The sequence below is a fragment of the Pipra filicauda genome, unplaced genomic scaffold, assembly GCF_003945595.2.
Source record: "Pipra filicauda isolate LSUMZ 115617 unplaced genomic scaffold, ASM394559v2 scaffold587_size370460_pilon, whole genome shotgun sequence".
Lineage (NCBI taxonomy): Eukaryota > Metazoa > Chordata > Aves > Passeriformes > Pipridae > Pipra > Pipra filicauda.
In genome coordinates this window covers 214,312-236,846 of record NW_024104739.1, presented here as the reverse complement: position 1 = coordinate 236,846, position 22,535 = coordinate 214,312, and the positions used below count along the sequence as shown (strand labels likewise).

The 22,535-nt window shown below is 53.8% G+C and overlaps 2 protein-coding genes across 10 annotated transcripts; one reads left to right on the top strand and one right to left on the bottom strand.

Moving 5' to 3' along the window:
• Window positions 1–608: 608 nt before the first annotated feature.
• On the bottom strand, window positions 609–16,154 carry LRIF1 (ligand dependent nuclear receptor interacting factor 1). 8 transcript variants are annotated; one of them, XM_039387742.1, is made up of 7 exons: window positions 15,912–16,154; window positions 12,409–12,789; window positions 8,103–8,166; window positions 6,470–6,809; window positions 4,672–6,118; window positions 3,413–3,691; window positions 609–2,223 (listed from the first exon to the last, which is right to left on the bottom strand). In XM_039387742.1, exons 4-7 carry the CDS (start codon window positions 6,571–6,573, stop codon window positions 1,768–1,770), a joined length of 2,286 nt encoding a protein of 761 aa, XP_039243676.1. In that variant the 5' UTR covers window positions 6,574–6,809; window positions 8,103–8,166; window positions 12,409–12,789; window positions 15,912–16,154; the 3' UTR covers window positions 609–1,767. The 8 variants fall into 8 exon arrangements, with proteins under 8 accessions (XP_039243676.1, XP_039243678.1, XP_039243680.1 ...); XM_039387744.1 differs by lacking the exons at window positions 6,470–6,809; window positions 8,103–8,166 and having other exon boundaries at window positions 15,912–16,021; XM_039387746.1 differs by lacking the exons at window positions 6,470–6,809; window positions 8,103–8,166 and having other exon boundaries at window positions 12,409–12,603; window positions 15,912–16,021.
• A 192-nt stretch (window positions 16,155–16,346) lies between these two features.
• UBE2T (ubiquitin conjugating enzyme E2 T) lies at window positions 16,347–22,279 on the top strand. 2 transcript variants are annotated; one of them, XM_027711418.2, is made up of 7 exons: window positions 16,347–16,413; window positions 17,291–17,438; window positions 19,264–19,333; window positions 19,978–20,083; window positions 20,759–20,857; window positions 21,130–21,210; window positions 21,975–22,279. In XM_027711418.2, exons 2-7 carry the CDS (start codon window positions 17,330–17,332, stop codon window positions 22,098–22,100), a joined length of 591 nt encoding a protein of 196 aa, XP_027567219.1. In that variant the 5' UTR covers window positions 16,347–16,413; window positions 17,291–17,329; the 3' UTR covers window positions 22,101–22,279. The 2 variants fall into 2 exon arrangements, with proteins under 2 accessions (XP_027567219.1, XP_027567208.1); XM_027711407.2 differs by lacking the exon at window positions 21,130–21,210 and having other exon boundaries at window positions 16,361–16,413.
• Window positions 22,280–22,535: the final 256 nt, after the last annotated feature.

Below are 22,535 nucleotides of genomic sequence, written 5' to 3'. Positions count from 1 at the left end.
ACAGAACTGCTGACTCATCTCTGACAGCCTTGGCCAAACCTGGGCCTCTCCCACCTGTCCTGGGAACAACAGACAGGAATTGTCCTCACTGGCTGCTCAAAACCCCACATTTTCCCCCAAATCCCGTGGAATTGTCCCCTTTGCTTTGCACATTTACCACTGTGGGTCCCACACCTGTGGTGGCCACAGAACTATGGAATATCCCGGGTTGGGATCAGAGTCCAACCCCTGGTCCCTCCCTCAACCCTTGACTGTCCAATTCAGCCACATCCTTCTCTCTCCAGCCCTTCATTAAGTGTTTAATTAATCTGCTTTCCTGTGCCCAACTATGGGATTTCTGCCCCAAAACTCTCTCTGCACACACGATGACCCCGTGGATGCCCTGACCTGCTGGCCCCACCACTTCTCCCTCACAGAGCAGCTCAACCTCAACTCCAAGGGTTTGTTTCCATCACTCACCTTCCTCCCTCACCCTCCACTCCATGCCTGCTTTTCTATCCAAGCTCTCCCATCCCTGGAAGTGTCCAAGGCCAGGCTGGACCTCAGTCTGGTCCAGTGGAAGGTGTCCCTGCCCACCTTGAAATGATCTTCAAGGTCCCTTCCAACCCAAACCTGGGATTCTTCAGAGCAGGGACTTCCTTTTCCTTCCCTCTCTAAATCCACTGGAGTTTTTCCCGCTGTCAAGACTCACAAAAATCAGGGAAGATGGGGCTGGCAGAGCTCTCCAGGACCCACCTCCACAGCAACACCCTCCACCAACACCCTGTGGGTGAAAATTGGATTAAAACGCAGAAAACAAGAACGAGAACAAAACACAAACCCGGTGACCAACGACCTGGCAGGGAGAGGAACCAGCAGGGGTTGGTGTTCAACATAAACCAGAAATGGACAAAGGGAAAAAAAAACAGGGACAAATTCTGCTGGGAAAAAATAAAAAGTTCTTAATTGTTGTCAGAGAGAGGGAGGAGCTGCAGGAGGAGCTGCAGGAGCCAAAGACACGGACAAGAGAGGGTGGGGGTCCAAAGTCATCCCACCCCACACACCAACCAGCTGGGGGTGGCACAAGCCACGTCCAGGAACAACAAATCCAGAGACAGCACCAGGGATGTTACAGACACCACCTGGGGCTGAAGAAATTATTACTGAGAGAGTTCTGGTTAAAAAACCCATAGCCCACCCTCCCAACTGGGCAAAGCCCCACATTGCACAGCTGGCCAAGGCCTTATAAAGGCTCACAGGAACCACAGGGAGAGCCAGGGCTCCTTCTCCAGGGTTTGTATAAATATCTGCACTGTCACTGCCTGACAGTCCCATTCCCACATCCCTTAAATACATCCAGTAACCCATGGAGCGCTCACAGCCTTCTGCCTGACAACTGTTCTCAGGGATTCACAAAATGAGTTCCCAGGGATTCACTGAAAAAGTTCTTAAGGGTTCACAAAAAAGTTCCCAGGGATTCACCAAAAAAGTTCTCATGCATTTGAGGAGAACAACCCAAAGCACATCCACAGCTTCCCAGGGGCTTCCCAGCCTGCACCAGGCCCTGGGATTGCACAATTCCTTTGCCAGCCCCAAACCTGGCCCTGTGCTGATGGAAACTCCGCTGCCCGTGCTGGGCCATGTCCCAGGGCGGGATCAGATGCTCCAAGTCTCCCATTCCCGGCATTCCACACGGAATTCCAAACACACCCACAGCCTGGAATTCATGAGGCTGCTTATTCCATCGGGGGTTTCTCCCTGGCAGAGGAAAGGGGGCCCGGGGGGGTCTCAGCTCTGCTGCATCTCCCTCCTCATCTCCTCCAGCGCCGCCTCCCTCTCCCGCAGGAGCTGCTTCAGCCGCTTGATCTTCTCGTCCCGGATCGTCTCGTCCAGGTCCGGGGGAGCCGCCGGGAAAGCGTCGTCCCGGAAGGAACCTTCCAGAAGGGAGGGAGCCCCTCCGGGAGCCACCAGCTCTGGGATCTCCGAGTCCGTGCCGGCGCTGCCCGCCGGGGGTGTCCCTGGCTCCGAGTCCCTCCCTTGGGAAGCTCCGGAGGATCCCGTGGGAATGCTCGGCTCCGGGGAGGCTGGAGGGGGTGAAACGCTCCTGGGAAGTGCATTGGTGGTTTCTGAACTTGGGCTTGTGGAGGATCTGGAGGAGTTTCTCCTCCTCTTCCCGCTGTCCGACAGGGGGGAGGATCTGATTTTCCTTTTCCTGGTCAGATCCTCCTCCAGATCCGCGATGATCTGCACGGGCGGGAACAGAGAAAAGGGACACGTTTCTGTCTCTGTGCTTTTCTGGCAAAGATTCCCGGTTAAAAATTCCAGACCACTCAATTCCCTCCTGGAAGGGGAAGGGCACTGCACACCCGCCTGGGCTGGGCCTGCCCTTCATCCCCTGTGGCTGCTCAAGTTCTTTGACACAAGAGCAAGACAAAAACTTCCTGATCTGATGGGAAAATTCCAAATGTACCAGAATTCTCCATGTTTAAATTTCCAAAAAGCTTGACCCCAGGAGATGTCCATGACCAGGGGAAATTCCTCTCAGATATCCCACTATTTAAATCACAGAATTATGGAACGGGTTGGGTTGGGAGACACCTTAAAGCCCATCCAGTTACATCCCCTGCCATGGGCAGGGACACCTCCCACTATCCCAGGTTGCTCCAAGTGGCCTTGGACACTCCCAGGGATGGGTTTAATCTTAAGAGCAGCTTTAAATCTGCTCAATTTTAGCACAGAATGAGCAAAACCTGAGAGAAGCTTTGGTTGGGTCAGGCAGGGTCCCACAAAAGGAAATGCAGGACACTGGCTGAACTCTGGATGGATAAAATCCTTCCCACGCATTAGGAGGGAAGTTGCCCCTTCCAAGAACATCCAGCCAAGTTCTCCCAGTGACAAAGGACAAAGTTTATAAGGATTTGTAGCTCTGAAGGCTGGGCAGGTCCATGAGTGAATTTAATTTAATAAATTAGTTCTAATTTAGTTCTAATAAACCCACAGCCTTGAGATAATGGCACTTGGCTGATCTCAAACTCAACTGATATGATTTTTAATTAATTATAAACGATGTTAATCACAAAATTATCCTTCCATCCCTCTGTTTGTCCCCCCTGCACTGCTAGACAAACACAAGGTTAAACACAAACCAGGACACAGAGGCCCCAATTCCCACCAGGACCATCCCTGGCACTGTCCAGCCACCACCAGTGAGGCCAAACTCCCCCAAACCATTTGTTGCCCAAATTCCCTCGGTGAAGCCCAAAAATGAGCACAAAGATACTCAGGTGGTGCTCAGAAACCCCAAACAAGTCCTAGGAACCACTGTCCCAATGATTCCTGGTGAATCCAGGGGTGGGAGGCTCCCAACAACCCCCAGCCCTGCCCTGGCAACGCCTTCCCAAGGGTTTTTAGCCCTGAAAAGATTCCCAGGTACCTTTTCCTCTGGAACATATTCCTGCAGGCAGTTCCCTATTTCCACATCCAGGGAGGATGAGCTGCAGGAATCGCTTCTCCTTTCCAGGCTGTCACTGGAAGAGCCCCTTTCCTCTGGATTCTCCCAGGAGTCCTGGATCAGTGGGATTCTCCTCAGGTAAACTCTCTCCTCCTTGGTGAGCCCAAATTTTTTCCTTAATTCCAAGTACTGCTTCCAGTGGGGCTGCTTTGGGGGTTGTGTTTCCAGCTCTCCCAGGGAATCCATGTGTTCCCCCCGGATCTGAAACACAGAAGCAGTGAGAGAACCATCAGTCCCTCTCTCGCTCTCCCCTTCTCTCCATAAAAATAGATAAAATACAGAAATATGGGAAAAGAGGTGATGGAAGGAGAGGAGAACATTGGCTTTGTCTGCCCCCCTCCAAGAGCCTCATTTAGCACAGAGAATCATTTTGGTAAATTATATTCATTATCACAGGTCTAACACTCATTAATTACTTAAACCCCCATTTTAACACCCCCCCAAAACAAGGAAAATCCATCATGGAACATCCAGAAGGCATCCAGTCCAACCAGCAAGCACAGAAATCAGAGGAGCAACAAGAGAATTCCTTGTTCTACACCTTCCAAGTGCCAGAGGAGGAGGAGGGAGGAGCAGGCAGTGCCTCTGCTCTTTACAACCCAGGGCTCGGCAAATGTAGAAGCTGAAAGCAGCACCTTTGCTCAGCTGTTCCTCCCTGACATGAAAGGAAATGCAGAAATAAACTGGATTTCAACCATTTCTCAGGTGAGGAACAAGCCAAAAAGGAGGTGGGTCCATGGGAGGAAGGAGCCTGGACCTGCCTGTGCCCTGCCAGGAGCACAAACTCTGCTCTTCCAGCTCGTTTTCCTCCCGGGAAGCTGCAAACTTCTCCTTCTCCACCTCACATCCCACCTGCCGCCCAAAGCTGTGCTGGGAACGGGTGTGGATCCACCTTGGAGAGCTCCAGTCACCACCAGCCTCCCTGGAGCTCCAGATCCCGACAATTTATCCCAGGAGGGGATAAAACCCATCTTTGCTGGGCCCCTTCCTCTCCTTCCTGCATTTCTCACTTGCACAGTTCAACCTCAGTGGGGAAAACAAAGACCATTTATGGACCAGAACCAACTCCAGGTCGGGATCCCTGGGGACAGAAATCCACAAACTCCTCAAGGGCCATTTTGTCACCTCAAACCCCCCCAGAGACTGAGGGGGGGTGTTTAATTGGTAATTAATTAAATTACCTTGGGCCAGTCTGCACTGTGAGCCCGTTCCTGCTCCCCCTGGGGTGACACAGCCCCCGCTGCCCCAGGCGAGGGGTGACTCCTGTCCCTGCCATGGTGCCCCTGTGCCCCCCCAGCCGGGCCCGGGGTGTCTCCCATGGGTGGAGCAGGGCAGGGATGGCCCTGGATGGCCCCAGGATCCTGCTGGGCAGCACCGGTCGGCACCGGGGCCACAGGGGCAGCTCTGGAGTCATTTGGGGAGGAATGTTGGGGGTCTGCCCGTGGGTTTGGGTCCTTCTGGGCCAGCAGCACCCCTCTGCTCTTGGACAGCACCAGGTTGACCACTTTGCTGGTGATCTGGTTGACAGCAGAGGAGTCCACACGCTGGGGCGTCTCCTTTCTGAGTGAGGGCTCAGGAGAGGAGGGGGTTTGTCTCTCAGCCTGGGCTGCCAGGATGTCAGAGCCCCTCCTGGCCAGCAGATAGACCTTCCCGTTGTACATGACCAGGGCGTTGTCCTTCAGCGGCGTCAGCTTGGCCTGGCCGGCCCCAGGCCCGCTGGGGCACAGGGGCAGGACGTTGGCAGAGCTCACTCCCAGGTTCTTGGTGTCCGACAGGGTTTTCAGGATCTTGGAAGCCACATTGTTGGAGGATTTCACGGGGATGAGGCACGGGGTGAGCGGAGTGGCCTCCTGCACGATCCACTTCATGGGGGTCTGGTGGCGCCGCGGGCCCTCGGCCGGGCCAGCACCGGCCCCCTCTGGGGCTGCTGCCAACAGCAGGGCTCTGGGAGCCTCGGGGCTGCTCCGGGGGCACAAGGCCTGCATCCGCTTGGAGAGGGCCTGGGGGGTCTTCACGGTGTTCACGGGGGACACATAAATCACCGTCGGTGTCTTGGAGCCGTCGGACGCAGAGGTGGCTGCGGCCGCCAGGATTTTCTGCTGGATGGCCGGGGGCAGCAGGGACGCCGGGACAGACTTCACCTCGGCGTCAGCCGGGATCTGCAGGTGGTGGCCAGAGGGCAGCACCGGGGGCTTGCGGGGGTTCTGTGCTGGGAGAGGGTTTGTGTTGACCACCATGTAGGCTGTGCCGCTCTGGGGCGAGGAGCCGGGCACGGCCATGTCCTGCACAGAGCCCCTGCCCTGCACACTGGCACCGGGAACCAAGCCCTCCTTCTCAGAATCTGCCCTGACACCCTCCTGCTTGTCTAATGTCCTCGTAAGAATGATCTTCCCGGGATTAGGAGACTGGAAGATCTTAACGGATGAAGGTGCAGCGGAACTGCCGAGCTGGGTCTTAAAGGTAAGATGGACAGGGGTGGAGATGTTCCCTGCAGGGCTATTTGGCATGGCTGGAGCCTGAACTAGCGGCAGAAAGCTTCCCGAAGGTTTGGAAATGGGGAGTAATTTCAGGAGGTTTTTTCCATCTGGTCCCGTGGTCTGAAGGACTCGGTACATGCAGCCTGCGATGCTTGACAAAGAGAGGGGAGAGAGAGAGAAATGAGAGGCAGGGTGAGTGAACACAGCACAGACACTTCAACTCAGCAGCAGCAGGGACCTGCACCCCCAGGGCCACCCCAGGAACCAGACAGAGCTGAGCTTTGGGAGCTTCAGGAGCCTCAGGAGCTTCAGGAGCTTCCTCCTGCCCTGCCCACGGAACATTCCAGGTTTGCATCTCCCACCACCACAGACTGGCTGGAGACACTGCCCAACTCCTGCCCCCCCAGCAGCCAGAAATGGCATCTTTTTCAGCTTAAAAATATCTGAAAAGGCCCAAGGAAACACCTCACGTTATCCTCCTCTTCCCCTCACAAGGAATTACTCTGAACATGAAAACGTCGCCTCCTCTCCTGTCTCCCTGTTACTGTTCATATCCCCTTGCAGTGCTGGGAACCAAAATTGCAGGAAAGCTCCAGGAAACCACATGGCAGATTAGTTGCATGGCAAGATGGAAGCAGAAATTACTTCAGGCACACACAAAAAAACCAGGAATTCAGAAGCAGGACACATTTACTTTGTGGGACAGGGTGGAGGTGACCAACTCCCGCACCCGCGTTGCTCATCCTCGAGACACAGAAATCAAAGGTGGTTCATCCTCAAAGAGATGGAAAACCTTCAAATGCCACCAGGTTTTGAACATTTTTGAGGACAGGAGGCTCAGTCTGGGAAGGAAAAGGCTTCAAAAATGAGGAGAAAGACATGGAAATAGCACCAGGGACACCGGGAGAGGAAACAGAGATTTTATGCAGGTGAAGGGACTCAAACCAAGAGTCTTGTCAGAACACGGGTCAAGGTGGGACTGCTTCAAATGCCAGGATTTTGGAGTCCATGGCAAGACAGAGAACCTTTCCCACCCCAAGGGGGTTTTCCTGAATGCAGGACCTCCCTCAGGAGCTCCTGGACTCTCGGGAGGACAATCCCACACCCAGAGCACTATGAGCCAACAGAGCCGCCCTTGTGGAGAGAGAAGGGACCAAAGCACTGGGAGCTGGTTTCCTGGTCCTGATAGATCCAGAAGGATTAAAGGGCAGAGCTGCCAACCCCACCTGGAGTCACCAAGAGCATCAGCTCCACCCCACAGAGTTCCCACACCAATGAACTCCCGGAGAACACGGATTTGGGATCAGTCCCGGCCCCACCCGGGTGACACCAGGGCTGTTTCTGCCTCCCTGGCAGGGAGCTCTGGAATAGCTTTTTCCCTGTCCTTTGGGCTTGGAACAGTGCCTGGGAGGTCTCCATCCTGTGTCCCACTGCTGGATCTGCTCCAGGAGTCAGTCAAGGCTTTGCCTTTTCCCACCAAGTGTCAGGGATGTTCATCCCAAGGCTGGACAGCTCCTGCTGCAGCCCGGGGGTCTTGTGGGATGACCAAACACCCCCCACTGCGTGTCCAACCAGAACCTCCCTCCCTGTGACCTTGGAATTAACCCCCACACCCAATATTTTGGTCCAGAGCCTCATTTCTGGGGCACAATGTGTGAGAAAGGAGACTCTTCCATGAAGGATCAGATCTGTCTTTCACCCTCCAAAAACTTAAAGAAGGGGAAGCAGATCCCGTGGTTCTGGGGGAAGCTGGGAGAAGAAAATGGAGCTGGATGTTCTGGACTCAGAAGTGAGAGGTGAGAAGGAGCAGCACTGACAGCAGGAGTTTGGCTCAGACACAGAGCAGGCAGAAATCCCAGTGTGGCTGAACACAAGGAAAGCAGAAAAAGGGGATTTTGGGAGCACTTGGAACCTCCCAGCACGGCTGACAATGAATGTCAGCAAGATCAGCAGCTCCTGGGCAGCACTTTGTGTCCTGTGCTCTGGATCTCCCAGGAATTCCTTCACAACCCCACGATCCACAGCCTCGACTCCCCCTCCATCAGTGAGGATCAACACCCTGATAATCCCAGAGGGATTTTCCAGCAGAGTCCCAGGGAACCTGCTGGTCTGGTAGAGAGCAAAGAGGCACTTACCTCCACCCCAACTACCTAGGGCTGCAAAGGGGCACCAAGGGGCAGGAAAACCTCCTTCCTCCACCTGTCAAGGCAAGGGGACACCTCTAACTGTGGGCAGGAGGGAGGAGGAGATCAGAGGGGGCAGTGAGGAAAGCAGGGAGGGAGGAGCAGAGCAGCATTTCCAGGGCAGGATCTTGAGCGGGATCCCAGCGCTCCCCACGGCCCCACCCGGAGCCACTTCACCTCCAAGGGGCTCCAAAAACTGGGATTGACCGCGCCACAAAGAGGGACTGCAGAATTTTTGGGGGGTTTGATGAGCCCCAGCACTGCAGAAGGAAACTCTGAGCTTTTGTGTGTCCGTGGAAAAGAGAGAGAAAGCCCAGAACGGCAACTGTCTGGGAAATCACGGGGTTTGTGCTCGGACCTCGGGCACTGGAGAACCACAAAAAAACCCAAAACACAAGAGAGAAGGGAGGGAAATGTTCCCTGAGATCCTGAGGAGTGGAATTCCCACTTGAACCTCTCCAGAAGAGGAAGGGAAGGACCATTCCCAACATTTTTGGGGCGTTTAAACGGAAAATGTTTCGTTGTAACAACCTCACACCAGAAAGGCTTTCCCAGGAAACACAAAGCAATCACCAGGTTTCAGGTTACCACAATAAAAATATGGCATTTTCACCATTTTCACCCACTTTTTGAGTGATGAAGAGGAGAGTTAAAAGTTATTTTACTCCAGTTTTCAGGCCACTGTCAATCTGAATTAATGGATCTTTAAGAATCCCTTCAGCAGAGTAAAAAAAATTCCGCTTGGATCCCCTTTTTAGGGGGATTATCAGATTGGATCCATTGGGTTTAAGATCAAGTTAATTCCTTTTCCTAAGACAAAAATAATAACAGGAATTCTGTTTTATGCCAAGTTGTCCCTGAGGATGTTTCCCATCATTCCTGGAGTTTTCATTCTCCTCTTCATCCTCCTTCCCCTCCCTCAGCTCCACAGAATTCCTGTTTTCACCCATTTTATTGCCTAAACTCCTCCTGTTGTTCATCCCTCTCACTAAAGCAGCACGAAACACAAAATACTGAGCATTTAAACTTCCATTTTCTGTCCCTCGTGGTTCATTAACAAACATATTTTGGGATATTTCCAGGAAATAAGAACCATTGATTTACCCTGAATAAATTCAATCACCAAATCCAACCCACCAGGATGTGAAATCCCAGAGAAATCCCAGCTGTGTCACCAAAAATAAATCAGATTAAAGAGAACCTGGCACAAATTGCAATTTTCCTGCAGAGTTGCCAGAACAAATGATCCCTCCTGGAAAAACGGGTCCCTTCTCCCCCTGCCAGATGTTGGTTCAGACCCAACTTTCGCCTTCCATGGATGGGAATAAATTATCAGGAATTTGAGCCACTCCAGAGGAACCACCAGGGTTTATTTGACTGGGACCAGTTGGATCCAGGAAGAGGCAAAATAACATTTATTGTAAATTGGAAAAGCACCCCCAGGGACAAAGTGGAATTAGTGGATTGGAGTTTGTATCTAATTATTTTATAAAAGTGTATCCAATCCAAGGATTGGCTGAATATTGTAGTAGTAATAATAATAACAATAATAACAATAATAATAATAATAGTAATAATAATAATAATGATGATGATGATGTAACTATATACTTATATTATATTTATTTATATATTTATTTTATATAGCTGTATCCATTCCACATATTGGTTGAATATTGTAATAAAATAATTAATAATTAATAATTAATAAAACCATTTGAAATTTATTAATAATTATCACTAATAATACTATAATTATTATTGAGGTTGTTTTATGTATAATTACTATAATTACTGTTATAATTACTAATAGTTTTTAATATTCCTACTTAATAAAAATAATTTTTTATTATTATTATTATCCAAAGGACATCGGGATGTGGATGTTGAATCCACAAGAATTCTGACCAGAATTCCCCAATGCCCTGAGGTTTTCTCCTAATCCAGAAGCTTCCAACAATGGCACAAAAAGCACTTTGTGTTCAACAATAATCGTGTCTGGACACTCCTCCAGCTCTGTGGGATATTCCCTGGGAGCAGAGAATTCCAGGATGTGCCAGGAAAGGCTCCCTGGGCTCAATCCATGGGCAGATCCTGCTCCAGCCACAAAACCCTCGGGAGAATCCAAGGCCATCCCAGGGCAGCCCCAAACTCACCCCAAACACCTCCTGGAGAATTCCAGGGACAGGGAAACCCATCGGGAGCCAAAGCAGGGCCGAGCCACCGGCCCCCCTGAGCTGGCCCTGCTGGAGCTGGGAATGTGGGCCTGGAGCTGGGAATGTGGGCCTGGAACTGGGAATGTGGGCCTGGAGCGCTGGGAATGTGGGCCTGGAGCTGGGACTGTGGGCCTGGAGTGCTGGGAATGTGGGCCTGGAGCGCTGGGAATGTGGGCCTGGAGCTGGGAATGTGGGCCTGGAGCGCTGGGAATGGAGAGCTGGGAATGTGGGCCCTGGAACTGAGCTGGAAATGTGGGCCTGGAGCGCTGGGAATGGAAGCTGGGCCTGGAGGCTGGGAATGTGGCGCTGGGAATGTGGGCTGGGAATGTGGGCCTGGAGCTGGGAATGTGGGCCTGGAGCGCTGGGAATGTGGGCCTGGAGCTGGGAATGTGGGCCTGGAGCTGGGAATGTGGGCCTGGAGTGCTGGGAATGTGGGCCTGGAGCTGGGAATGTGGGCCTGGAGCTGGGAATGTGGGCCTGGAGCTGGGAATGTGGGCCTGGAGCTGGGAATGTGGACCTGGAGCTGGGAAATGTGGGCCTAGAGCGCTGGGAATGTGGGCCTGGAGCGCTGGGAATGTGGGCCTGGAGCGGGGAATGTGGGGCCTGGAGCTGGGAATGTGGGCCTGGAGCGCTGGGAATGTGGGCCTGGAGTGCTGGGAATGTGGGCCTGGAGTGCTGGGAATGTGGGCCTGGAGTGCTGGGAATGTGGGCCTGGAGCGCTGGGAATGTGGGCCTGGAAGCTGGGAATGTGGGCCTGGAGCACTGGGAATGTGGGCCTGGAGCTGGGAATGCCCTTGGCACTGGGGGGCTGGGATAGCCCAGGATTGGGATGTGGGATATGGGAATGAGCAGCTGGTGCCAAAGGGATCCCTGGAGAGTCCAGGGATGGGAAGGGAGCTGGGAAGGGGCTGGAGAAGCCCTGAGGGAGCTGGGGGGGCTCAGCCTGGGAAAAGGAGGATCAGGGGGGACCTTCTCCCTCTGGAATTCCCTGACAGGAGGTGGGAGCCGGGGGGGGGGGTCAGGCTCTGCTCCCAGGGAACAAGGGACAGGAGGAGAGGGAACGGCCTCAGGCTGAGCCAGGGAGGGTCAGGTTGGATATTGGGGAAATTCCTGCCTGGAAAGGGCTGTAAAGCACGGGAAGGGGCTGCCCAGGGGGTTCTGGAGCTCCCATCCCTGGAGGTGTCCTCAAAACCTGTGGATGTGGCCCCTGGGGACACGGGCAGGGGTGGCCTTGGCAGGGCTGGGGGTGGTTGGACTCGATGGTCCCAGAGGGCTTTTCCAGCCTCAAGGATTCCATGGCTGTAAAGTGTGGAAGGCTCAATCCCTCTCTCTCGCATCTCTTACATCCCCATTCCCGTTTTCCCGGTGGCTTCAGCACATCCCACCCCCCGGCCCCTCGATGGGTCACGAACGAACAACGGGAACAACGGACCCGAACCGGGAACGGCCCCGGGACAGGGCCGGGGAGGGTAAAGGAAAGCGAAAGAGAGGGAAAAAAATGAAATGAAGGGGAGGGGAGGGGAGGAAAGGAAAAGGAAAAGGAAAAGGAAAAGGAAAAGGAAAAGGGAAAAGGAAAAGGAAAAGGAAAGAGAGGGATGAGAAGGGATGACAATAGATGAGGATAGAAGAGAAGGGACGGGAAAGGAAGGGATGAGATGGGACGAGCAGGCAAAGTCCAGGCAGAGACGGGCAGGACGACGCCCCCAGCCCGGCCCTCCCCGGGGTCCCTGCGGGGGTGTCCCGTTCCCGTTCCCAATCCCGGTCCCTGTGGGGTCGTGTCCCGTTCCCGTTCCCATCCCGTCCCTGTGGGGCCGTGTCCCGGTCCCGTCCTTGTGGGGGTGTCCCGTTCCCGTTCCCATCCCGTCCCTGTGGGGCCGTGTCCCGGTCCCGTCCCTGTGGGGGTGTCCCGTTCCCGTTCCCATCCCGTCCCTGTGGGGCCGTGTCCCGGTCCCGTCCTTGTGGGGGTGTCCCGTTCCCGTTCCCATCCCGTCCCTGTGGGGCCGTGTCCCGGTCCCGCTCCCTTTCCCATTCCCGTCACTCACAACTGCGGCCGCCGCTCGGCGCTCCCGGACATGGCCCCGCCCGCGCCGCTTCCGCCGGCCCGGCCCGCCCCGCGCCTTCCGGGGCCGTGAGGGGAAACGGCTCCTCCAGCGGCAACCACGGGAATGACAGCCTGGGATAGCGGGAATGACACCTGGGACAGCGGGAATGACAGCCTGGGATAGCGGGAATGACACCTGGGACAGCGGGAATGACACCTGGGACAGCGGGAATGACACCTGGGACAGCGGGAATGACAGCCCGGGACAGCGGGAATGACACCTGGGACAGCGGGAATGACACCTGGGATACCGGCCCGCCCCGCGCCTTCCGGGGCCGTGAGGGGAAACGGCTCCTCCAGCGGCAACCACGGGAATGACAGCCTGGGATAGCGGGAATACCGGGAGTACCGGGGGTACCGGCCCGGCCCGGCCCGCACCTTCCGGGAAGCGGCCGGGAAACGGCTCCTCCAGCGGTGCTGAGGGGAATGACAGCCTGGGATAGCGGGAATGACACTTGGGATAGCGGGAATGACACCTGGGATAGCGGGAATGACACCTGGGGTACCGAGAATGACACCTGGGATAGCGGGAATACCGGGGGTACCGGCCCGGCCCGCCCCACGCCTTTCGGGCAACAGCCGGGAAACGGCTCCTCCAGCGGCACTGCCGGGAATGACAGCCTGGGATAGCAGGAATGACACCTGGGATAGCGGGAATACCGGGGGTACCGGCCTGGCCCACCCCGCGCCTTCTGGGGCCGTGAGGGGAAACGGCTCCTCCAGCGGCACTGCTGGGAATGACACCTGGAATACCGGGAATGACAGCCTGGAGTACTGGGTTAGGGTATAATAATAATTGCAATAATTTTATAATTATCCTTTATATATCAATAAAATACAATTATAATTTTTAATCATAAATAAAGTAAAATAATGATTAACATTTTAAACATCTCATTTTTTTAAGGGATGTGTCACTCAGCAGCACGATGTCGTGGAAAATGTTAGGATACAGATTTCTGTGCTCTTGGAGTCTGGGAAAGGATTCAGATTTAGCACAATTCTTTAGATATAAAAATTCAGATGATTTTATAAAAAAATTATATTAAATGAGACACAAATGGGACAAGAAAGGGACACAAACGGGACACAAAAGAGACACAAAAGGGACACAAAGGGGACACAAAGGGGACACAAAGGGGACACAAAGGGGACACAAAGGGGACACAAAAGGGGACACAAAAGGGGACACAAAAGGGAAGGAATTCTTGGCTTCGAGGGTGGGAAAGGGTTGGGATGGATTTCCCAGAGGCTGCCCCATCCCTGGGAGTGTCCAAGGCCAGGCTGGATGAACTTGGAGCAGCCTGGGATAGTGGGAGGTGTCCCTGCCCATGGAAAGGTGGGACTGGATGAGCTTTGAGGTCCCTTCCCACCCAAACCAGTCTGGAATTCCATGATCCTGCTGTCCCAGGCACTCCCAGGACTCACTGAAGATCCAGGGACATGAAGCCCTCCAAGGAGAGATCCAAGGAACTAAAGCCCAATCCCCTCAGGGCTTTTGAAGGGAAAGTCTGGGCCTTAAAACTGGGGACTAAAACCCCAAACTGGGAACAACAAAACCAAACTGGAGACTGCAAACCCAAACTGGGGACGACAAACCCCAAACTGGGGACTAAAAACCCAAACTGGGGACTAAAAACCCAAACTGGGGACGACAAACCCCAAAATGAGGACAACAAACCCCAAACTGGGGACTAAAAACCCAAGGTGGGGGCTCCAATCCCATACCGGGCCGTTATCCTGACATTCCTGGCACCCTGCCCTGGGTCAGCACCACGGATAGGAAACAGCAAATCCCTCCTGGAGCAGGGAGGAATCAGCCAAGGAGATACATGGGATCCAGGAGGATCCAGAGCAGCAGATCTTCCCCAGGGCAGTGGATTGGAATTGTGCCTTCCAGGAAAAGGGAAAGGAAGGCAAGGCAAGTTTGGACAAGTTTTGGGGAGTTTGGACAAGTTTTGAGGAGTTTGGATGAGTTTGGATGAGCTTCGAAAAGTTTTGAAGATTTTGGACAAGTTTTGAGGAGTTCAGACAAGGAGTTTTGAGGAGTTTTGAGGAGTTCAGACAAGGAGTTTTGAGGAGTTTTGAGGAGTTTTGAGGAGTTTTGAGGAGTTTTGAGGAGTTTTGAGGAGTTTGGACAAGAAGAAAAAGCAGGAACAGGTTCAAAGCTCTGCTCTGGCCCCAACACTCTGAGCAGAACCCTGAACAAATGAGGAATTTCAGGGCACTCAACCCCTGCAAAGAACAATTCCAGTCAGAAAAGGGGCTCCAAAAAAACCTTCATCTCTTTTGACCACAAATCTCTTGCTTTTGGAGAAGTTTGGAGGAGAAGGGTTGGAGGAGAAGGGTTGGAGGAGAAGGGTTGGGAGAAGGAGGAAAAGCAGGAGCAGGTTCAAAGCTCTGCTCTGGCCCCAACACTCCGAGTAGGAGAGAAAATGATCTCCAGGAGCTCTGCAGGAGCCCTGAGCTCCTCAGAGACCTGACACAGAACTCCCTCTGGCAGAGGATTTCAGTGGGAATCATCCCAGTTTCTGGATTTCCCAGATTGGTTTGGATGGGAAGGGACCTCAAATCCCATCCAGTCCCACTCTGCTCTGGGCAGGGACATCTCCCACTGTCCCAGGCTGCTCCAATCTGGTCTTGGGCACGTCCAGGGATGGGGCATCCCCTGGGAATTCCATCCCAGCCCCTCACCACCCTCCCAGCCAGGAATTTCCTCCCAATATCCCATCCATCCCTGCCCTCTGGCAGTGGGAAGCCATTCCCTGTGTCCTGTCCCTCCATCCCTTGTCCCCAGTCCCTCTCCAGCTCTCCTGGAGCCCCTTTAGGCCCTGGAAGGAGCTCCAAGGTGTCCCTGGAGCCTTCTCTTCTCCAGGGGAACATTCCCAGCTCTCCCAGCCCGGCTCCAGAGCAGAGCTGGATGGGATAACTCCACCCATTCCTCGATTCCCACATTTCACCCCCTGGGAGACTCCAGCTGAGCTGGGAGCAGGGGCAGGAGGGCTGAGCTCGGCTCAGGGCAGAGGCTGGGGAGCAGATCCCAAGCCCTGTCGGGACCGGGAGCCACCGGGAAGCCGCCGGAGGAGCCCAAGTGCCCCCTCGTGTCCGCTCCGAGCCCGGCGGCTCCTCCCAAACCTCCCCTGGAAAATCATGGAATCTCGACGGCCACCCCCGAGGCGGGTCCGACCCGGGTTATTCCTCTGGTTCAACAGTTCAGGAGGGTAAAAACGGTGCTGGAGATGCAAGAAAATGCCGGTTTGGGGTCACAGCAGGAAAAGAGCCCCCAAAACCACCCCCGTGAGGCTCGGCTGGGCGGGTCCGGGCTCCGGCCGGGGGTCTCCGCTCGGGGAAGGGGGGACACGACACACCCCGGGGCCCTCAGGAGGGCGGGGAAGGGGCTCGGGGAGCGGCCTCGACCCCACAGCTCCCAGGGCCCGCATTTACCTCCTTCCCTCTGGGCGGGGCGCGGCGCGGGTTCCTCGCCCCGCAGGGCCGTTACATAGCACCGGCCAAAGGACGAGGGGCCAGGACGGGCGGGTTACGCAAGGGCCGCTCCCGCCGGGACGCTGCTCGCTGCCCGCGGAGCTTTAACGCGGTTCGGGGCCGGGGGGATCCCGGGAGGTCGCGGAGCTCTTGGGGGGTCCCGACCCCGCGCCCGCTTTCCCCTCACTGCGCTAAGCCACACCCCCCGCGCTGGTTTTGTTCAGGGGGCGTGGCTCGCCTTCCCGCCTGCGGCTCTCACCCAATGGCAGCGCTCGCATTCAAAGTGGAACCGCTAGAAGGCGGAGCTAGGCCGGCGGTGTCACCCAATCAGCGCGCCAGGGGGGCGGGGGGGGCGCGCGGAGCGTCCGGCCGTTGCCAGGCGACGGAGGAAGTCCCGCCCCCGGCGCGCGCCGCCTCACGGGTCTGGAGGGGGAGCGGGAAACGGCGGTCGCACCCTCCGGAGGTAAATATCGGGTCTGGGGGTAATTAGCGGGTCTGGGGGTAATTAGCGGGTCTGGGGGTAATTAGCGGGTCCGGGGGGGTAATTAATGGCTCCGGGGGTGTAATTATGCAGCAGGCCTGGAGGCGGAGGCTGTTCCTGAGAGGATTCTGTGAGGGTGGGGCTGGGGGGGCCGTCCTTGTCCGTGTGAGAGGGTGATTAATTGGGCTGAGGAGTGATTAATTGGGCTGAGGGGGTGATTAATTAGGCCGAAGAAGTAATTAATTGGGCTGAGACGCTGATTAATTGGGTCGAGGGGGTAATTAATTAGGCTGAGGAGGTAATAAGTGGACAGAGGCGGTAATTAATGAGGCTGAGGGGTAATTAATTAGGCTGAAGGGGTTAGTAGTTGGGCGGAGGGGATAATGAGGCTGAGGTGTAATTAATTTGGCTGAGGGGGTCAGGAATTGGGCTGAGACAGTAATTAGGCCGAGGGTGTTAATAATTGGGCTGTGGCGGTAATTAATTAGGATGGGGGGTAACTAAATGGGCTGAGGGGTGATTAAATAGGCTGAGGGGGCGATTAATTGCGCTGAGGGGGTAATTAGTTGGGCTGAGAGGATAATTCATTAGGCCGAGGGGGTGATTAATTAGGCTAAAGGGGTAATTAATTGGGCCCGTGGTTTATTCGGGAATATTTAAGCCCGGGATTTATCAGGGAATGTTAAAGCCCGTGGTTTATTCGGGAATATTTAAGCCCGGGATTTCCTAGGCTCAGCTGGCACTGAGGGCTGGGATGGAGCTCAGGGGTGTGGGAGCAGCTCCAGGACGGGCTCAGCTGCTCTGCGGGCGGCTCTGCAGCAGGACGGCAGCTCCGAGCCCGGCGGCGCTCTCGTTTCAGGCGCGGTTCCTGCTCGGCCCGGCTGGGGCCGGAGCGGAGATGCAGAGGAGGACGCGCCTGCAGCGGGAGCTGTCCCTGCTCGCCGCGGAGCCGCCGCCGGGAATCTCCTGCTGGCACAGCGGGCACGGCGCCGGCGAGCTGCGGGCACGTGGGTACCGGGGGGGCCCTGGTTGTACCTGGGGGGTCCCTGAGCCAGGGCTGGGTCAGAATTTGACCTAGGTCTGTGCTCACTGCAGGGTTTGTACTTTGTGAGCTCCATGAAAGTGTGAAATTTAGGGAAGATACTTTTATTTATTTCTATTTATTTTAACCGGCGTGATTTTAACCGGCGTGATTTTAACTGGCGTGATTTTAACTGGCGTGATTTTAACCGGCGTGATTTTAACTGGCGTGATTTTAACTGGCGTGATTTTAACTGGCGTGATTTTAACTGGCGTGATTTTAACTGGCGTGATTTTAACTGGCGTGATTTTAACTGGCGTGATTTTAACTGGCGTGATTTTAACTGGCGTGATTTTAACTGGCGTGATTTTAACTGGCGTGATTTTAACTGGCGTGATTTTAACTGGCGTGATTTTAACTGGCGTGATTTTAACTGGCGTGATTTTAACTGGCGTGATTTTAACTGGCGTTGTTGATTTTAACTGGCGTGATTTTAATGGCGGCGTGGCGTGACTTTACTGGCGTGATTTTTTTAAACTTGTTGATTTAACTGGCGTGATTTTAACTGCGTGATTTTAGATTTTTTTATTTTAATTTTTTTTTTTATTTATTTGTTTTTATTGATTTTATTTTATTTATTGGTTTTATTGATTTTATTTTTATTATCTGGTTATTTATTGATTTTATTTTATTTATCTGGTTTTTATTGATTTTATTTTATTTATCTGGTTTTTATTGATTTTATTTTATTTATCTGGTTTTTATTGATTTTATTTTATTTATCTGGTTTTTATTGATTTTATTTTATTTATCTGGTTTTTATTGATTTTATTTTATTTATCTGGTTTTTATTGATTTTATTTTATTTATCTGGTTTTTATTGATTTTATTTTATTTATCTGGTTTTTATTGATTTTATTTTATTTATCTGGTTTTTATTGATTTTATTTTATTTATCTGGTTTTTATTGATTTTATTTTATTATTTTTATTTTATTTTTTTTTATTTTGTTTTTATTTCTTTGGGGTTTATTTATTTCATTTTTATTTATTTTTATTATTGGGATTTTTTTAAAACTTACCTTGGCTACCCTACCCTCAGTTTTCATCGCTGAGGGGTGGAACTGCTCTCAGCCCAAATGACACTTTTTATTCCTGGCTTCCTCCCTTGGAGAGTGGGGAGGCCCTGGAATGGAATTCCCAGAGGATACCCCATCCCTGGAAGTGTCCAAATCCAGGTTGGAGCAACCTGGGATAGTGGGAGGTGTCCCTGCCCAGGGCAGAGGTGGAATGGGATGAGCTTCAAGGTCCCTCCAACCCAAACCATTCCAGGATTCTGGAGCCAGGCTGGGAGAGCTGGGAATGTTCCCCTGGAGAAGAGAAGGCTCCAGGGATACCTTGGAGCCCCTTCCAGGGCCTAAAGGGGCTCCAGGAGAGCTGGAGAGGGACTGGGGACAAGGGATGGAGGGACAGGACACAGGGAATGGCTTCCCACTGCCAGAGGGCAGGGATGGATGGGATATTGGGAAGGAATTCCTGGCTGGGAGGGTGGGGAGGCCCTGGAATGGATTTCTCAGAGGATGCCCCATCCTTGGAAGTGTCCAAGACCAGATTGGAGCAGCCTGGGATAGTGGGAGGTGTCCCTGCCCAGGGCAGGGTGGGACTGGGTAGGCTTTGAGGTCCCTCCAAGTCAAACCATTCCAGGATTCCATGATCTGAGCACTTCTGCAGCTCTGGGAGCTCCCTGGAGGCTGCTGGACAAATCCAAAGGGTTTGGAATGTAACCTTTCTGTTTTCATCTTGCTCCTGAAGAAATCCTAGGAGGTGCAGACACACCCTATGAGAAGGGAATATTCAACCTGGAAATCATCGTTCCTGAGAGGTAAATGGGCAGCAACATCTAGCTTGGATTAATTGGGATGAAATCCTTCCCTGGGAGGGTGAGGAGGGGCTGGGATGGAATTCCCAGAGAAGCTGTGGCTGCCCCATCCCTGGAAGTGTCCAAGGCTGGGCTGGAGCAGCCTGGGATGGTGGGAGGTGTCCCTGCCTGTGGCAGGGCTGGGCTGGGCTGGGATGGGATGGGATGGGATGGGATTGAAGGTCCCTCCAACCCAACCCAGTCTGGAATTGTCTGATTGAGTGCTGCTCTCAAATACGAGTGAGCTGCTTAACTTGCTGCTTCCCTTTATCCTGCTAACAAGGAATGGAATTGAGCCCCTTTTTTCAAGGAATGTCAGTGTTTCTCCAGTGACTGACACACTTATTTCACCTTGAACATCCCAGATGTGTCGATTAACCCCCAAAAAGTGCCATGATCAGACTTCTGCCATCGCAGAGCTTTGTGGGAAGAGCTTGTTCATCAGGACAAAGCTTCCCTTGTAGGAGGCTGTCCAGGAAAGTGGTGGAAGCAGCAAAGGCTCCAGCGATCCGTGGGGAAGGGTGTTCAATGAACCAGGAGGGAATGAAGGTGGTGAAACCACCGGAGACATGACAACAATTCCTTGTTCCTTAACTCTCCTCCCCCAGGTACCCCTTTGAGCCCCCCAAAATCCGCTTCCTGACCCCCATCTATCACCCCAACATCGACTCTGCAGGCAGGATTTGCCTGGATGTGCTCAAGTTACCCCCCAAGGTGAGGCAGGGCCGGGCCCTGAGCTCCTTCCCTGCTCCCTGGGAGCCGATTGAATGTCCTGTGCTCCTGATTTATTTACACCCGCGGGGAGGGCGGCTGGAAACGGCCTCTCCTTGGTGTCCTGCCAGGGCTGGAGGACAGCCTTTGTTCCCGAGGAGTTTCCAAGGTTTCAGGGCTGGGAGCCAAAGGGAGTTAGGGCTGGAGACGAGACGTGTGCAGGATCCAGCCCATGGCATCTCCTGAGCTGGGAGGGACCTGCAGGGATCGTCATGGGCTGAACTTGCAGGGGACAATCCCAACAATCCCCCCGATCCTTGAGCTCTGGCAGCTTCGAGGTGGTTCCCACTGCCCTGCTGGGCTTCCCTGGAGCCAGGAGTTGGGATTGGAGTGGTGTTTCCCGTGGGTGCTGAGGTGCTCAGGATTGGGGAGGTGTTTCTGTGGGTGCTGAGGTGCTCAGGATTGGGGAGGTGTTTCTGTGGGTGCTGAGGGCTCAGGATTGGGGAGGTGTTTCTGTGGGTGCTGAGGGCTCAGGACTGGGGAGGTGTTTCTGTGGGTGCTGGGGTGCTCAGGGTTGGGGTGGTGTTTCCCGTGGGTGCTGAGGTACTCAGGATTGGGGTAGTGTTCCCATGGGTGCTGAGGGTGCTGAGGGCTCAGGCCAGGCTCCTCTCCCCGCAGGGTGCCTGGAGGCCCTCGCTGAGCATCTCCACCCTGCTGAGCTCCATCCAACTGCTGATGGCAGAGCCCAACCCCGATGACCCTCTCATGGCTGACATCGTGAGTCCTCCCCATGGGCAGGGCAGGGAGGGTTTTAGGCTGAGCTTTGGATGACCACCCTGGCAGTGGATCAGGTGACCACAGGAGCTGGCCAAGGTCTCACCTTCAGGCTTTGCCTTCGGGGCAAAACGGCAGCTCGAGTTCTTCAGGCAAACCCAAGGGATCTGGTGCCTTGGGTTTGGGCTTGGCTTAGGAGCCCTAAAGCCAGGCCTAAGTCCCAGCTTCTTGATGTGCTGTGTTAAGCCTGGCTTTGTCTTGCTCTTCCCCTTCAGTCCTCAGAGTACAAATACAACAAGCAGCTGTTCCTGCTCCGGGCCCGGGAGTGGACGGAGAGACACGCGGGGCAGGGCAGGGTGAGGCCCAGCCCCTCCTGCCCCATTTCCCTCCCAGAACTGATCCTGTGGGTCTGGCTCTGGCCTCCCCTGCTGCTCTGCCTCTCGTGGGCTTTGCCTCTGTGTTTAATTCCATTATTCTTTCATTCATTTCATTAATTTCATGATGCTCTTCGTTAAGCTCATTACATTCTCCCTTCCCAATTAAATGTGCTCCCTCACTAATGAGGAGGGGGAGGGATGGACAAAAACCATTCCCTGGGGATCCTCTTCTTCCTCAACTCTGCTCTGTGTCCTGCAGCTCTTTTCCACCTGCTCTTCCACTCAATATTCCCTTGGGAATGCAGCCTTCCTCCCTCCTCCTCTTCCCTCTTTCTCTCACCCTCACTTGAAAAAATAAATCCCACTCCAGCAGATCCAAACCTTCCCAAAAATCACTTCCCTCTGGGCCTTCCCTCACCTGAGGGGCCTTTCCCTCTCTGCCCCCGATTTGGAGAACACCCTTTGTGGGAGGGGGGTGTCTTCCCTGTGGGAATCCTGGGAGCTGTGCTCAGCATTCCAGCCCTGAGCCCATTCCCAAGGGAACTGTGGTGGTTGGAAGGGCATGGGATGAAGAGATCCCTGGAGCATCATGGCAGTGCTGTGCTCCATCGTTATCCTGCTCCCCTGCCATCCCTCTTCCTACAAATCCCAGAATAACAAACTTGGTGAAGCACAGGACATTCCAAGGGCTGGAAAATCCAATTATTCACAGCTCTCTGCTTTTATTGCTTGGGTCATCACAGGCTCCCGAGCCTTTGGAAGAGAAAAGCACCCAGGGGGAAAGGAGCCCCAGCAGTGAGTCCTCTGGGCAGAAGAGGAAAGGGAGCAACATCAGCAGGAAGGAGAAGAAATCCTGCCCAGATTCCTGATTCCTGAGGGGGTCTTGTTCCCTTGGGATTGTCCCTGTTCCCTTCCTCAGGTATGAGGTGTCCTGCCTGTAAAGGGCTGCAGCAGTTTGGGTTTTGCTGTTTCCGTGTTTGTTTGAGGTTTTCTTTTTGTGAAAACTTTTCATTGTATTAATAAAATATGAAGCTTTAATTTATATGTTTTCCCCTTTTGTTGGGTGGAGTTTTTGGGATGTTCCAAAGAAAACTGGAAACACCTCTTCCCCTTCCCAGCTTTCAGAGACACGGGAACAGCACCAGGGAGTTCAGTTCCTGTTTCCAACCTGAAAGCAGGAGCTGGATCCAAACCAGCTGGTGGGAATCCTTCCCTGGGGAAGGCTCGGTTTTCCATGGAAGTTTAATGACGCCAGCCTTGCAATTCCAGCTCTCTGGAGCAGCCCTTGGGCTCCAGTTGGGGCC

What these genes read in the sequence shown, in the direction of transcription:
- UBE2T (XM_027711418.2), top strand. Translation starts at nt 17,330, where the DNA reads ATGCAGAGGAGGACGCGCCTGCAGCGGGAGCTGTCCCTGCTCGCCGCG. An exon ending in GAAATCATCGTTCCTGAGAG is followed by an intron (nt 19,334 to 19,977) that starts GTAAATGGGCAG and finishes CTCCTCCCCCAG; the next exon opens with GTACCCCTTTGAGCCCCCCA. An exon ending in GACACGCGGGGCAGGGCAGG is followed by an intron (nt 21,211 to 21,974) that starts GTGAGGCCCAGC and finishes GGGTCATCACAG; the next exon opens with GCTCCCGAGCCTTTGGAAGA.
- LRIF1 (XM_039387742.1), bottom strand. Translation starts at nt 6,573, where the DNA reads ATGTGGTTTCCTGGAGCTTTCCTGCAATTTTGGTTCCCAGCACTGCAA. An exon ending in GCGACGTTTTCATGTTCAGA is followed by an intron (nt 6,119 to 6,469) that starts GTAATTCCTTGT and finishes CTCTTTGTCAAG; the next exon opens with CATCGCAGGCTGCATGTACC. An exon ending in AATATGTTCCAGAGGAAAAG is followed by an intron (nt 2,224 to 3,412) that starts GTACCTGGGAAT and finishes CCGCCCGTGCAG; the next exon opens with ATCATCGCGGATCTGGAGGA.